The sequence below is a fragment of the Cavia porcellus genome, unplaced genomic scaffold (assembly GCF_034190915.1).
Source record: "Cavia porcellus strain 051 isolate PalLab524CR breed Dunkin Hartley unplaced genomic scaffold, mCavPor4.1 scaffold_14, whole genome shotgun sequence".
NCBI classification, from domain to species: Eukaryota; Metazoa; Chordata; class Mammalia; order Rodentia; family Caviidae; genus Cavia; species Cavia porcellus.
Window position 1 is genome coordinate 60,742,189 of NW_026947497.1, and position 14,802 is coordinate 60,756,990.

Genomic DNA, 14,802 nt, shown 5'->3' on the forward strand with positions numbered 1-14,802 from the left:
GGACCTCACAGCTGCAGGCTCAGCTGTGAGCCTGTGGAGCTTGGCTGAGGACAGCAAGGGACCTGGGGAGCAGGCCAGGGGTGTCAGGAGGCTTCTTGGCCTTGGCACTCGCCATGTTGGCATAGGCGGGAGCATCTTGCTGGGCAGAATCCTGGTCGGTATGTCCTGCCAGGGCTGACCTGGGGCGGTGTCACTCATCTTTGTGCTGATTGCTGAGATACGCGTTCTGCTGGGCGCTCAGTGGCCTGGCAGCTGCACTCAGGTGTGACCCCCTTCCCTGGTGCTGGGTCCCCAGCTTGTGCAGTTAGGATGGATGAGGTGAGGGCCTCTGATCTGAGAGCCTTGCCAGTGGGTGACAGGGTGATTGCAACTATGTGGGCAGCAGGGTGACCACGGACCCCCTGCTGGATGAAGCCACAGCCGTGTCACTACTGAGGCAAACCCAGTCCCTGTACTGTACTGTGACACTGCTGGGTACAGAGGCACATGGCAGCCACCCTGTTACAAAGAACCTAGCACATGGGCACCCTCTTTCTGGCCCCAGCAGAGCTTCCTCACCCTGCCAGAGGGTGGGTCAGGGAGAAGGGACAGGGAGGACCCCGGCACTGCGGTGCTCTGCACCTCCCTCTGAAGTCGCTGGGCTGAGCCCCTTCCTGTGCATCTCCTGGATCCTGGCCAGGAGAGAACCAGTTCCCCTTCTCACTTGACACGCACAGGAGTCACGGCCATGGCAGTGCCACTCAGTAAGGGTCCCTGGCCACTCCACAGTATCTTGAGACCCTGCCCTGGAAGCAGGCATCTTAGTGTAGCCACCCACAGCTGTTCCCCTGGGCCTCACCATACCCAGGGTGCAGGGGAGGGGTGTACTACTGCCCAACCTGCACCGTGGCCTGCAGTGACTGGTACCATGGGCCTTCAGCTTACAGCACAGCGGTGTTGGGCACTTAGGGGGGCCTGGGCCACCCAGCAGGCAGGGCAGAGGTTTCCTGGAGGGGCTCTGAACCTGCGGACAGGTGCCCACTGTGGGTAAGGCAGACAGGCACCCAAGAATGAGAGTTCCCTGGGCCACATGGGCAGGCAGAGGTCAGAGTATGTCACCCCATCTGTTCCGCCTGGCCAGAGGGAGGCTATTCTTGAGGGTACCCCCAGGGACTGAGCAGCCTGGGTGCTGGGCTCCACAGGCTGACTTAGTGAATGACACCATTGACGCCAGGTCCTGACTTTATTAGGGGTGGTGGGAGTATGCAAGCAGGGCTCCCTACACATCTTCCTGCCGGGAGCCCAGGGCGTGGAGGATGTCCAGGGCCAGGGAAGCCACCAGTCCGCTGTCAGGTGAGCTGTGGGAGAGAGTAGGGGTGCACTTACTGGAGGGCATCCAGGAGCTGGGGGCCAGAAGAGGACCAGCATGCCCACATCCCTAAGCCTAGGGTCTGTGGGGGCTGCATGGGGCAGCGCATGTGTTTCAGGCCCTCACACCTCACCCTGGCTCCCTTGGAACTGTGATGTGAGCTCTGTTGCCAAGTGGCAAGGAGACAGGGCTGTCACCAGGAGCCAGGCCCTGCATCTCTGCTTGCATCAAAAGCCTGCAAGGTGGCAGAAACTTTTTCCCTCCGAAAGCTCTACTCTCTCCATGAGGTGAACCGGGGAAGCCCTCTCCAGGTGGATCCCCAGTGCTGCCCAAGCACCCCAAGGCCAGGTGGCCAGCATGCAGGATGAAGGTACAGGAGCTGCTGGAACCTCATTGAGTGCCTTGGAGCCCATACAAGGCCACCTAGCGAGGGGACCCACTGAAGCCCATGAGTACCTGTGTCCTATGCCCAGCACTTGGAGCCTGCATCCTAAACCAACCTGAGCAACAGGCAGCCGCCAAGCCCACCCACCTTGGGGCCCCCCACCACCTGCCTGCACACCCTGACCCTCCCTCTCTGCCATGGTGTCCTGCCCCTTGTCCTGGGAGTCACTGTCAGGTCCTGCCTCAGCCTCCTAGGTACTGAGTCCCAGGTGTGTGCACCACCACCGGGTCTGCACACAGGGGTCTCTGGCCTGGAGTGGCAGGAAGGTCCTGACAAGGAAGTGGAGGCAGGGAATGTGGGGACCTTAGCCAGCCCACCTGCCAGTAGACTGTCAACCTACCCCAGCCACGCACCACCAGCCCCCTTACCCCTGATCATGCCCATGTAACCTCAGTGCCACACCTACCCACCCCCCACCTGAACCCCATGCACTTTCCCATCACAGCCCCACATGCCTGTGCCCCACGTACCCCTCAGCCTGGGTCAGCCGCTCCAACATCCACTGAAGGCTGGTTGCCTGCTGGACACGTGCTCGGTGCTGCTCACTGGAGGTGACCTGCAGAGACAAGGTGGGACAGGAGAGAGGTTGCGCAGTCTGCAACCTGGCTCAGCAGTGGCATAAGTGAGAATGAAGTTGGGGATGGAGGGCAAGGCTGGGAGCTCTCCCAAGAGACAGGCAGGCAGTGTGGCAGTAGCACCGAAGGGTGTCCTAGGCCAGGGTGTGGGCAAGGCGGACAGCAGCGGGGCCCTGTGGCTGCAGAGGGCAGCACAGGGCAGGAAGAGGTCCTGCGCCTGCCACATGCAGCTCAGCTTGTGCAGAGGAAGTGGGTCCTGATCCCAGCTGCAAAATGCAGTGCAAAAACTAAACACCCAAAGAGCACAGGAGACGGAGGAGGAAACTGGAGTGCCAGGGGCAGACGAATCCACTGGAAGGTGGGTGAAACCTTTACGTCCGCTCCAGCAAGTTAGAGACTTCTAGAAATACAGCCTGGGCTCCATTCTGGACACAGGAGCCTGCAAGGGCCAGGGGCCGAGTGGTAGGTCACAGGTCCTGAGGCAACCCGCCCCCTCCCGTCCAGGGAGCAGGTTCAGGTCCAGCGCTGCCCTTGGCCCCCGGCACAGGCCAAGGAGCTGGCAGGACCTCTGCTCCTCCACAGTAGCTGATGATCCTGTGCTGGTTCCAGCAGCACAGACCTGACTTCACACTGCACACACACAGCTAGAACGCACATAGCAGTGCCAGAAAGGAGCCTTCTGATGGGGGAAATCACCAGGGACAGCAGGACAACATGCTGGACAAAGGTATCACTGAGGAAGCCTAGCAATCAGTGTCACATGGGAAGTGTAAATACAGATGGAGAGAACTGAAGGGGAGGGACCAGACCCACAGCTGCAGCTGTCTGTCAGTGACAAACCAGGCAAATAAAGCACAGTCTTAGGGGAGATGTGGAAGGGTTACCACACCATCCAACAGCCAGATGCCATGGCCTTGGGACAGCTGTGAAATCCCCCCCATGGTCCACGGCTCCCCAGGAATCCTGGGATGTTCTCCAGTGTAGACAGTACTGTGTGTTAATAAGGCAAGTTTCAGAAACATCCCATAACCATAACGGTAGGAAGTCTCTTCTACACTAGTAAAAGAATTAACTGGCAGTTAACAAGATGACAGGATGGTCCCTGTCCCTTAGAAATCAATACACTTCTAAAAAAGCCAGGGTCCTACATGACAGCCCAAGGGAAATACAAAAAATATTCATTGTTGAATGGAAATGACTACAGAAATGGCGAAACTCAAGGGCTGCTGCTACAGCTCTTTTTAGGAAATGTGTAGTACTCAGAATCTACCAGTAGGAGCGGGCATGGTGGCTCACCCCTGTAATTCCAGCACTCGGGAGGCTAAGGCAGGAGGATTGTTGAGAGTTCGAGACCAGTCTGGGCTACAAAGTGAGCTCAAGGCCAGCCTCAACTGCATAACGAGACCCTGTCTCAAAAAGATCCCCCCAAAAAGACCAAAATACAGTAAGAAAAAGGAAGTGCCCCAGGTCAACAAACCAAGCTCCACACCAAGAAACCAGAGAAGAGGAGCACAGCACAAACCAAGAGGAAAGGGAAGGCCCAGGAGCAAGCGTCAAGAATAGTGTGGTAAACATTAAGCTCGAACACATCAGTACTACATTAAATGTAAGTTAACCAAATACTCCCAAGTAAAAGATTGAGATTTTCAAACCACATGTAAAACAATCAAATACAAAAGCAAACACATGTATATCCCCATACACAAGACATCCATATATTACACAAATTTATTTATAAGAAGCACTCTTTAAGGGTACAAAATAGTTACAGGGTACAAAAAAATGGAAAAGCTACGTTATGTAAACACTGACTAAAGAAAAGTGGAGTAGTTAATAGAAAAAGTGGACTCTGAGGAAATAATAATTAAAAAGGAACACTTCGTATTTAGAAGAAGATCAAATAATCAGGAAGATACAGCAGTGTTAAGTATGTACACCCTTGACCGCTACTGTATGCTTCCAGGTGTATTATTTTGGAGGATCATTTTGAAAAATATGTAGCACTCAGCAGACAAGAAGACTGGGTCAAGAAGGGTCCTATGATCTGTTCAAGGCCACCTGGCCAGCAGGCGTGGTGGCACTGAGACTGGACCCCGTTAACCCAGCCTCAGGACCTGTTTTCCCTAAAGACCACCTACCCCTCATGATACCGGCAGCTAGAGAATGGCCACATGGCACAAGCCCACAGCCATACCACCCTGAGCGGGACAGCAACGACATTGCCTCCCGGGGCCAGGCCGAGACGGGTGCCCCGCTCCTCCCCCAGGTCACGCACGCAGGACTTTGGCAGGGGCTCTTGGCTGGAAGGAAAGAAAGAAGTCAAACTGCTCCTACTTGCAGATGATGTGATTCTGTAAATGAAAGCCCCAAAATACTCTACCATGAGGCTTTTCTGTCTGATAAACAGACTCAGCACAGTGGCAGGTACAACATCAGCACACACAATGAACAGTGTTTCTGTATACCAATGATGAATCCACTGAGAAGGAAATCAGAAAAATAATTCTATGCACCACAGATTAAAAATCATGTACCTGGGAATCGTCCTAACCAAGAAGGTGGAGACTTCTACAGTGCAGACCATAGAACCCAGAGGAGGAAATGAGAGGACATCAGAACATGGAAGGGAACCTCTTCTAGGATGGGAAGAACATGTGCAAACGGCCATATTACCAAAAGCTACCCATACACCCTACAGTCTCTTTTCAGACACCAGCAACGTGCCTCACAGAGCTAACAAACATGAAGTTCACGTAGCAGCAGAGACAGCAGCAACCCTGACCAGAAGGAGCGGGGCTGGAGGCTTCGCTAACTCAGGTCAAGGAGACTGTAAAGCATGGTGCCGGCGCAACATGGACATGCAGACCAATGGGACAGGGCAGCGGAGGTGGACAGCCACGCACCTCCAGCCCCTGACCTGTGACCACGGGACCCAGATGTACACTGAGAAAAATAGCCTGTGTAGCGGGTGGGGCCGGGAGCACTGGATCCCACTGTGGAGGGCGTGGTTACATCCTGTGTCTCAGCCTGTGCCATGCACTCAAGTGGAAATGGGCCAAAGATCCAGATACACAAGCAGCAAAACTGAAATGCTGGAGAAACACTTGAAGCCACCAGCACAGGCACAGACCCCCTGAGCAGGGCCCCAATAACACAGGAAACAACATCCAGAACCAGCGGATCGGTCCACATTAGACAGAACTGCACAGCAGAGGATGCAGAGGGCCCCAGAGCAGCAGGGAATTCCTGCTCATTGCTCTTCTACAGGCGATTAATATCTAGAACATACAAAGAACTGTAAAAAAAACCCCAACATAAAACAACCCAATCAGCTCGTGGGCAAACACATTGATCAGTTCTTAAAGAGTACAAATAGCCATGAAGTTTAAAAAAATGTTCGTCTTTAGCTGTCGGGGATGTGGAAATCAAGACCTCCACCTGGCCCCAGTTACTGGGAAACAATAAACGCCTGTGAAGACTGCAGGCGTCCAGGACGGGTGCTGCAGGCAAAGCGGAGGCCCTGAGCTCCAACCCCGTAGGGATCCTTCCAGTGCCTCGGGCAGCTGTGGGGGTCTCAGGCACAAGCCCCCACTGTGTCCCTCAGCTGCCCTCATCAAACCCCAGAGACGGAGACAGGGCTTAGCTGGAGGATGCAAGCCAGGTGCCAGGACCCCTGACAGGGGGGCACCGAGGCTGCCACCCAGCACCCATAACACCGAGCAGGACTAGGGTGCAGTCTGCCTAGTCCCCACCTCCACAGATGCCACCCACCACGAGACAGTCTGTGAGCAAAAGGGCGGTGGGACTGGCTGAATAGAGGCAGTGTGTGAAGGTCAAATAGAGGAGAAATGACACAGGCGATCCGCAGACCAGGAGAACCTTCTTGGTGTTCTTTTCAATAGAGCGATCTCTAGCTCTTCAGATCATTCACCCATAAGCCTCTGGCTTTACCATTTCCTGTACATTACACAATTAGAGGGTCCATGTCTGGGGTGCCAGGGAGGAGAAGCCCTGACACCCTGCTCCAGGAGCCCCTCCTCTGGCCCGCAGGCACTGCAAAGACGCCACTCGCCTGCTGACCTGGGTGCACGGGGGCCACGAAGCGCATCATCTTTGGTGCAGACAGGACCTGTGTGCAGGGTGGGACAGATGCACCAGTTGCACACACCTCAGGCCAGCGTGCCAGGGAGGATGAAGACCCTTATCTGAGAGAGGCCCCAGGCCAGGCCAGTCGAGTGACAAGGGCTCAGCTCCCCGAGGCCCCCCTGCCTCAGGGTGCAGGGTTCCCCACACCACCTTGCACCTCACAGAGCCCAGACCGGAAGCGCTTTCCCCATCCTCCCTCTTTTCTTAGTTTTGCTCTTTACCTCTGAGTATAAAGAAGGAAGGAAGGAGTCAACAGTATAATTCAACCTCATTTCATCCTGGAGGAGATGGAGCATAGGAAGGGTACGTTTATAAGGAAAATCCTAGACACCTTGAATAGAGTCACTGAAACTTGGATCCCATAAAATGACAATGCCTGAGAGTAGAGGCATTCTCTTCTGCTTATGCATTTCTGTATTGTTAAAACCACTGGCAAAAACTACTGCAAACCACAGCCTCACCCAGCTGGCCTGTAACTATTTTTCTAACAAATATATATGGATTTCTAAGTTTTTCAATCTAGTTGTATAGGGCTTGTAAAACCAAGTTTTCTGTGTGTTTTTTACCTTCCACTCTAACATCCGTTTGGAGCAGCTGTGCTGCAGAGTAGCTGATGTAACAAACCGTACTGCACAGTGGAGTCACGTCATCTGCTAAGGGTGCCACGCAGCCAGGGGGCACCCAGAGATACTCCGCTGCCTGCTGGCAGCCGTCCTCCTCTGCCTGCCCAGCTCACGGTGGACACCCAGGGAGCCATTCTGTGTCACCAGGTGCTCCGTGCACTCCCTAGAGTGCTGCGCACACAGACCCGTGAGCCCAGAAATTCCTTCCCGTTACCAGGAGGGACCAGTTCCAGGCCTGGCTGCCAGGCACCCTCGTGGTTTCCAGGAGCACATTTCTGATGCCCTCTCTTCCTGCACACTGACCCAGCTTCCTTCTGCCCCCCAGGGCTCTGTCTGCAGCCTTCAGACCTGAGGAATACCTCCTGGCTTTTAGGCCATTTTTCTGGCTATGGTTACGGACATGGTTTTTATTCCGGTTACGGGCTTTCCCATTTCATGAAGGGTGACCGGTTTCCTCACTTGTTTGTAAGAAGCTGTTCTCGGGGCTGGGGATTTAGCTCTGCGGCATAAGCGCCTGCCTTGCAAGCAGGCAGTCGCGAGTTCGATCCCTGGTACCGATAAAAAGGAAAAAGACCAAAAAAAAAAAAAAATGTAAGAAGCTGTTCTGGTCTACAAAGCTTTATTTTCTGGGCATTGTAAAGATTTTCCCTTGCTGCTTTTGAGCAGTTTTCTTATTCTGTGCTGCCGTGTAGTTTTCTTTCTATTTCTTGTGCTTAGGGTTCACGGAGCCACCAGCCAGCCTGTAAGTTTAGAGTTTTCATCGAATTCATTTCATTTTCTTCTAATGTGTTTGCTGTTCTCCCCTCACTCTCTCAGGGACTGCCCATATTCAGCCATCCGAACTACAAAACAGTTACCTGTTTCCCAGAGGTAGCTGTGTCTCATTCTGAGCACTCTGAACTCAAGGTGAGGCGCAGCCCCTCTGGGCTGCAGTCTCATCCTTTACACCCTTCATCTTAGACACGGAGGTCTCTGTCTCTAGAGCTCCTCCTTGGTGCTTGTTCAACCTTCTGTGTCTGTAAGCATTGAGATACAAAGGTACAGCCTTCAACCTCGGAGCACCTGTCCTAACCTCCGGGTTTCGTCTGACTGGTTTCTCTTCCCCTGGATTTGCCGCGCTGGGAGGACGGCACCACCGTACACTCCCCGGGCACCACCACCCCCCCAGGCTACTCCCCAAGGCCCTTCTGCATGATGAGATCCTGAACTTTAGTTTCTTTGATCTCCCTGGACTCCCAGCTCTGTCCCTTTAACTCAAGGGGTCTGCTGTACCGCATTTCAGCTCTGCAAACTCTCAAGGCATCAAATTGGGGCAATCCATCCCCTCTCATCTGCCCTTTCACTGCCTGCTATGTCTGTATTTATAAAAACACTGCTTTATGTCTCTTTTCTTTTCCTTTTTCCCCGCCGGCTGTTACAGGCAGGAAGGTGAATCTAGGCCCTATTCCTTCACCTTGAGCAGTAGCAGACGTCCTTGTGAATTAATCTTTAGTGTCCAAAAATGTAGTCTTTTCTCTGTTGTTGGTTATCTGGGACACTTTGTACACATGCATCCGATTATAGTATATTTCAAGGGCGCTCAGCAAAACAGACAACCCACAACACACATCAATGCAGGTATGGGATATCTTTCTTCAGCAAAAAGAGACTAAGTTTCTGAAAGGGCCTGGATGGAGTCCGATTCATATGGCAGCCGCAGAGCCTGAGTCCCACTGTTCACCAGAGTATTTTGGCACAGGAATAGCTGCATTAATTATGGGCCTTGGCCCAGGATATGGGACGCAAGCCATACCAAACTGAAGTCCTGGGGTGTCCGACTCACTGGTTCGCTTAGCTGGCTGATGTTGCCAACGACTAGTGCTGCCCTGACATGACGCTCAGTCTTTAGCACTGCAGCTGACATCTCAGGGACGCCCCAGTGCATGGTATCGTGGACAGCAGTGACGCAGCTCCCCACCTGTGCCAGCCTCGATCATACACAAGGGGGCTCAGGGCCACCGGCTCCAAGGCCCACACCCAGCAGGGCGGAAGCACAGCGACCTGGGCTGGCTCACCACTGCAATCACCCCAGCCCGTGGCGCCCGGCAGGAGTGCTACTGCTCCTCATAAAGGATGTTAGAATGGTGACAAAACAGGGTGCCAGTGGGGACAGGCGGTCGGGACAGGGATTGTCCAGGTCGGGATGCTGTACTGCAGAGGAGACACCACTTTTCTTTCCACCTCCTGCCAAGTCAGACGCAGCCTGCTGGCTGCTGAGAGCACGTTGCTAAGGGTTACAATAAAGCATTGGTATGGATTTTGCTTTTGAAAGTATTTGTCTTGTTTGCCCTGATATTTAGGTGATTTTGAGGCAAACCATTAAGTACATAGAAACAACACGGTAGATCAAAAGATCAAACTTAAAAAGAATACCTAGGAGATCAAAGCCTTTGTTCGTCCTCGCTTGCTGCAGGAATGTCTTGCAGAGGGAGAAAACAATTCTTCTGAGAAATACCCTTTTCAAAGAAAGATCAGAATTCAGCTCTTAAAGGATAGCCAAGGGGCAGGGAGACACAGAGAGTGGCAGCGGAGCCTGTGGTGCTGGTGCCAGGAGAACAAGGCCACTCCCAGGGACACCCCTGCCTGCTGCTGGGGCTCTGCTTGCCATCTTCCTGGTGTCTGCAGGGGGCGAGGCAGCCCATTGGCATGGGCCTCAGCAGAGCAGTGGCCAGTGAGCTGTGCCCGGGCTGGAGAAAGCACTCCATGCAGAACGGGACATCAGCACATAGGTCAGGGACCAGCACCTGCTTCAGGTCCTGCTCCAGAAGATGACAGGCCACGGGACACACAGGGTTACTGCTGCCTGCAGAGATACCGGCACCTCATGGGGCAGGGGGGGTGTCTGTGAATCCTGGACTCCACACAGTGGCTGACCCGGAACTGCTGCTCCAGCTCCAGCCCCAGGCCAAACTCTCCCCTCTCCTGCAGCTGCCTGGTGACAGCGGCGCTGTGCAGCTGGCAGTCCACAGAAAATGCCCCTCTCAGACCGCCGCACTCTCTGTGCCTTTGTGCTTCCCTGCAGATCTAACCTATGCTTTCAGTTCACCCAAGACTGGGACTGGGACTCCCAGAGCCTGGGAGTTCTGGACACTCACGCCACCTGTCCCAGGTCAGAGCCCCAGCCAGGGGTCCTCCTGGCTGAGACAGGAGTTCTGAGAGGATCACAGCTGGCGGAAGAAGAAAGTGCAAGACTTAAGGCAAAGCACAGAGCCAAATGGCTTCTTCCTTTCTTACCTAAGTAGAGGACAGAAATTTGAGCATACAAAGTCAAATTCTGCATGGAAACCTCCAGTATGACAGGACTAAAACAAAAACACAAACAGGGAAAACCATTGTGACACATCATGAAGTAGGGTCCTGTTCCCCAGTGAGAAGCATCTGAAAATGATACAGCGTGAAGTCAGCCCACGCAGAACTCCATGCTTAACAACAAACAAACAAGCAAATGCAAAACACAAGAGGTGCAGGGGATGTAGCTCAGCGGCCTAAGCAGCTGCCTGGCAAGCGCGAGGTCCTGAGTTTGGATTGTACACAAAAGGAAAGCCACATGGCTGCTGGACAGGAACCGGACCTCACTTTAGGGCAGGGCACCACGTCCACCTGCCTGGACAAAGACGAAACAGCGGGGACGGGGGAAGCAGGCACAGCGTGCCTGACAGCCATCGTCGGTGTGAGAAGGGAGTGAGCCCCTGCTTACCAAGAGAATCCCCAGGTGAACTAGAAATAAATGACAACAGAGACTGCTCAGGGTGAGAACCTGGGGCCAGGGGACAGGACTGGAGACTGAGGGCTGGACTTTTGCCAGTGCCTAGGGCATTAACTCTCTTTTTGGGATCTGATTCAGTGGGGCCGGGCCTGGCTTGCTGGAGGCTGTGTCCAAGGCTTTCCTTAAGACAGCCAGGGTGAGGTGGGGTGGGGTGCCAAGGCCTTGTGCACAGCATCTCCTGAAACCCGCCCACCAGTCCCTAGGCTCTGTTCTCAGGAGGGAGACACAGAAAGACGGCCCTCCTGCTTCAGAGGGGCCCAGCCCGGGGTGCAGAGGCCACAAACTCAGAAGGAAGCACGAGAGGGTACCGAAGGCAGGAGGCAGAGGCTGGGCACCTATGGAGCGGCAAGGTGCTTCCTCTGCTGCCTCTCAGGCCGAGTGGCACCGTCCTTGTCCCCAGCTCTCAGGCCCTCTGCACCTTCTTATCTTGGTCAAGTCCTATTTTCCTGGCTGCAGGAGGCAGTGGTTCCACTTGCCACATCCTGTCCAGAGGGCAGCAGAGGGCAGTGCAAGAGCTCCGAGGGCCCCAGCACAGCCGCTGTACACTCAAGGCTTCTGTACACTCGTTTTTTTCTTCTAAAAAGCAGGAAGAAACTTGAACTTGGTAGAAAGCTGAACAGGACCGAGAGGCAAGGATGGGACAGAGTTGCCTGCTGGCTGGAGAACTGAAGCATGGAGGGAAACCGCACAGCGTTCTCTGGATCTGCGCAAGGAGGATGATGGCATCTCCTGCTGATCTTTCTTGATCCAGAATTCAGCTCCAAGGGCCCTACGGGTGGAAGGTGGCTGTGCAACTTTGCAGGCAGCTCTGCCTGCTGCAGACCCAGCAGGACGCCCCAGCTCAGGATTTATGGGAACAGGGTGTGCGTCTCACAGCACCCGGGGAGAGAGGCGCACGAGGAGGGTATGCAGAGGAGGGGGAGCCTGCACTGACCCTGACGAAGCACAGGCTGCCCGGCCTAGTCACCACTCAACACTGTGCACCATCCTGGGACTGAACTCAGGATGCCAACCACCAGGGCCAAGCGCCTTTCCGGCAGAGCTGACTTCCGGTGGCAATGTAGTCTTCTGCAGCCGCACTTCGCTCTCCATGACAAGACCCTCACATCCCCCAGGCCCACCCAGGCACGGTCGACCCAGCAAGCACCACGTGGAGCCCAGGGCCAGGCTGGTCACAGACGTGTGCTCCAGCCACCTCTGGAGGCCACCTCTGAGGACAGGGATGAGCCCTGTCCCCTTCAGGCTGCAGAGCACATCTGGATCCTCGCCAGTGAGCCTGTGTGGCCGCAATCTGAGGGCTGCCTTGCGTTTCCTGAGGCTGCTGGGGTATGGCATGGGTGTGGGAGTGGGAAGAGCTGAGAGCTCGGTGAGAAGTTCACTAAAATCCAGTTGGGTCTCACTGTTGTCTACATATGGTTTTGTGGAAAAACAACTTCAAGTTATTCCCCTAACAGGGCACAACAGGACACACAGCAGCGGCACTCATTTCCATGACTATCCCCTTCCTTGCAGAGAGTACAGGGCCCGAGTGTCAGCATGATGCCTTCTCTGTCCCCAGCATACCCAGTGGCCCTGGACTCCTGCTGAAATCTCCCTGACCTGATAGGCTTTGGAGCCCCAGGAGGCCAGGTCTCAGAGGACATCTGGAATCTGCTAAGTTCAAGAAAGCAGCTGTGGGAGGAGAGAGGCTCCGCGGGGAGGGGCTTCCTACACTCTGGACTCTGCTAGAAGGTGCAGCCCTGACTAGTAACACAGAGTGCTGAGGGAGAGAAAGGCTGCTACCTGCTGGGCCTGCCTGGGGCTGCAGCCTGCCGAGAAACACCTGCTCCATGCAGCCGTTCTTCCCGCGGCCAAGGTGCCCACCTGGAATTGATCTGCTGTGCTGGACAGGAACCTGTGTCCAGGTGACAGCAAGGTGCAGCAGGCCCTGCCACCACACCTGGCTGTGAGTCCCCAGGCTCTGAGTGCAATGCAGGCTGAGCTCCAAGGCAGCGCCTCGGGGGCAGAAGCTGGCCACTCCTGGGCTGCCCCCTGTTCCTGTTTTGATATGGCAGCTGCTCTCCCTACATTTCTGTTTTCAGTGAACCTATCTGAAGAGCCTTCTTCTGCTACTGCACCGCATGGCAATCATAAACCACATTCTGTTGCACAGAACATTTAAATTACGGCAGCTACTTGCAGAGTTTATGTCTCATGCACAGGGGACACTGCACACACAGTGCCCAGCACAGCCCAGGGCCACGCTGCGTCTTGGAATTCTCCATCTGATATTACTGGACTCAACGCCGCTGACAATAACCATAAATACTGTCCCTGAATCCCCAAGGACACTCAGCTTACTGAAAACATCCACAGAGCACAGGCAAAGGTAATACAATTTTGGTGCCTGGATGCATTTTATGCTGGTGAAAGCAGAGGCCGAGGTGACCTTTTGCAATGACAGGAACCCGATGGTGTCCAGAGCGCTGCAGAATTGCAGATGGATAGAAGAGCCAGGGGAACTGGGGACCCAACTTCTCCCACCAGACAGAGGAGCCCAGAACCCAGGACATGAGGGGCAGGGAGGAGGCCTTAGAGGGCAGCAGCCTAGAACTGGACACTGCAGCTCCCATGATTTGACCCCGTGGGGCTGAGGCGGGGCTGACATTTGCGCCCATGTAAATGGGGATCCCAACGCTCCCAGTCTGGTTTTGAAGCTCCTGATCTTACTTTTAGGCTGTGCTGCAGGCTCTAGTCATCTTTGACCAGCTTCTGTGTCCCTCCCCCCGCCCAAGCCCTCTGTACCCCTGTGGTGGTTTAGTGAATTGTGCACTTATTATTAGGATGGAGCACGGAGTCCCAGGTAACTGAAATCTCCCACTCAGGCACCAAGTACGGGGAGATGACACTATAAAGCATGCCCCAGAAGCTGCCCAGGATGACTCAGATGCCTCCGTGTCACGAGCTCCCCACAGACAGGACTGTGATGGATCGGCGTGTGCTGGGCATCACCTCCTGACACCCCTCCACCTGCTATGCAGGGCCCTAGAAGCAGCAGGTACAGCAAGTCAGCTGCAGCCCTGCAATCCTTCACCTTCCACACCTGCCTCTGCACACACAAGGCCCTGGCAGGCATCCAGATACGAACCCTAACACGGGATTCGCAGATGGGGGCTCTGTGTTAGTGGCTTTTAAGGCCTCCACCTGAAACTTCAATGGCTCGGGCAGCTGGGAATGTTTTCTGAGGTTTGCTGTGGTCTCTGCAGGTCCCTGAGCCCTCAGAAGCTCTGTTTTTCACCCCCTGGATGCCTGTATTCAATCTCTCCTGTCCTGAATACCTGGTGGGACAGCTGTTTCCTTCACGGGACACTGCTTGGTCCTAAGATGGTACACGATTATAGTGCTTCAGGGAAGAGAGGGGCAGGAGGGGAAACAACAGGAGAGAGAACAGTTTAATGTCACCCAGGAGAGGAAGGGACAAGTGGGATTCTGTGTCATTAACAGGAACCTGTTTACCTGCATGGATGCCATTCAGTCTCAGAAACACTATAGTGCAGGTGGCTTTGGGGACAGAGGCAATGCTGTGATCCCCACACGCACAGGTGTGGTTAGGTCACAGATGCTCAGCATGCTGCTGTTGTGCCTGATGTATTTTTTCTATAGTTATTTATTAATCAGAAACTTTACAGATAAATAACACAGCAGCAATAACAATGACTGAACCGGGAGTACAGAAAATTGGTTCTGCTTAGAACCCAGCTTTGAGGTATGGGCTGTTCCTCCTGCTCGCTAAGCAGAGGCCCAGGGGCCCCCACACAGGCCCATGTCCCTGGCCCCAGCTCAGTGCCCACGGAGTGCCCTCTCACATACACGCCGCCCCC

At 54.5% G+C, this 14,802-nt stretch overlaps 1 protein-coding gene across 6 annotated transcripts in view; it reads right to left on the reverse strand.

Annotated features, from left to right (window-relative positions):
* Positions 1–1,203: 1,203 nt before the first annotated feature.
* The window catches only part of Ulk4 (unc-51 like kinase 4), a 330,250-nt gene continuing 316,651 nt past the window's right edge, over positions 1,204–14,802 (reverse strand). For all 6 annotated transcript variants that reach the window (XM_063260957.1, XM_013160183.3, XM_063260958.1 and 3 more), the window contains 2 exons: positions 2,264–2,349; positions 1,204–1,337 (listed from right to left, as the gene is read on the reverse strand). In XM_063260957.1, the coding sequence (XP_063117027.1) occupies positions 1,259–1,337; positions 2,264–2,349 (165 nt within the window). In that variant the 3' untranslated portion in view covers positions 1,204–1,258. The remainder of the gene's footprint in view (positions 1,338–2,263; positions 2,350–14,802) is intronic.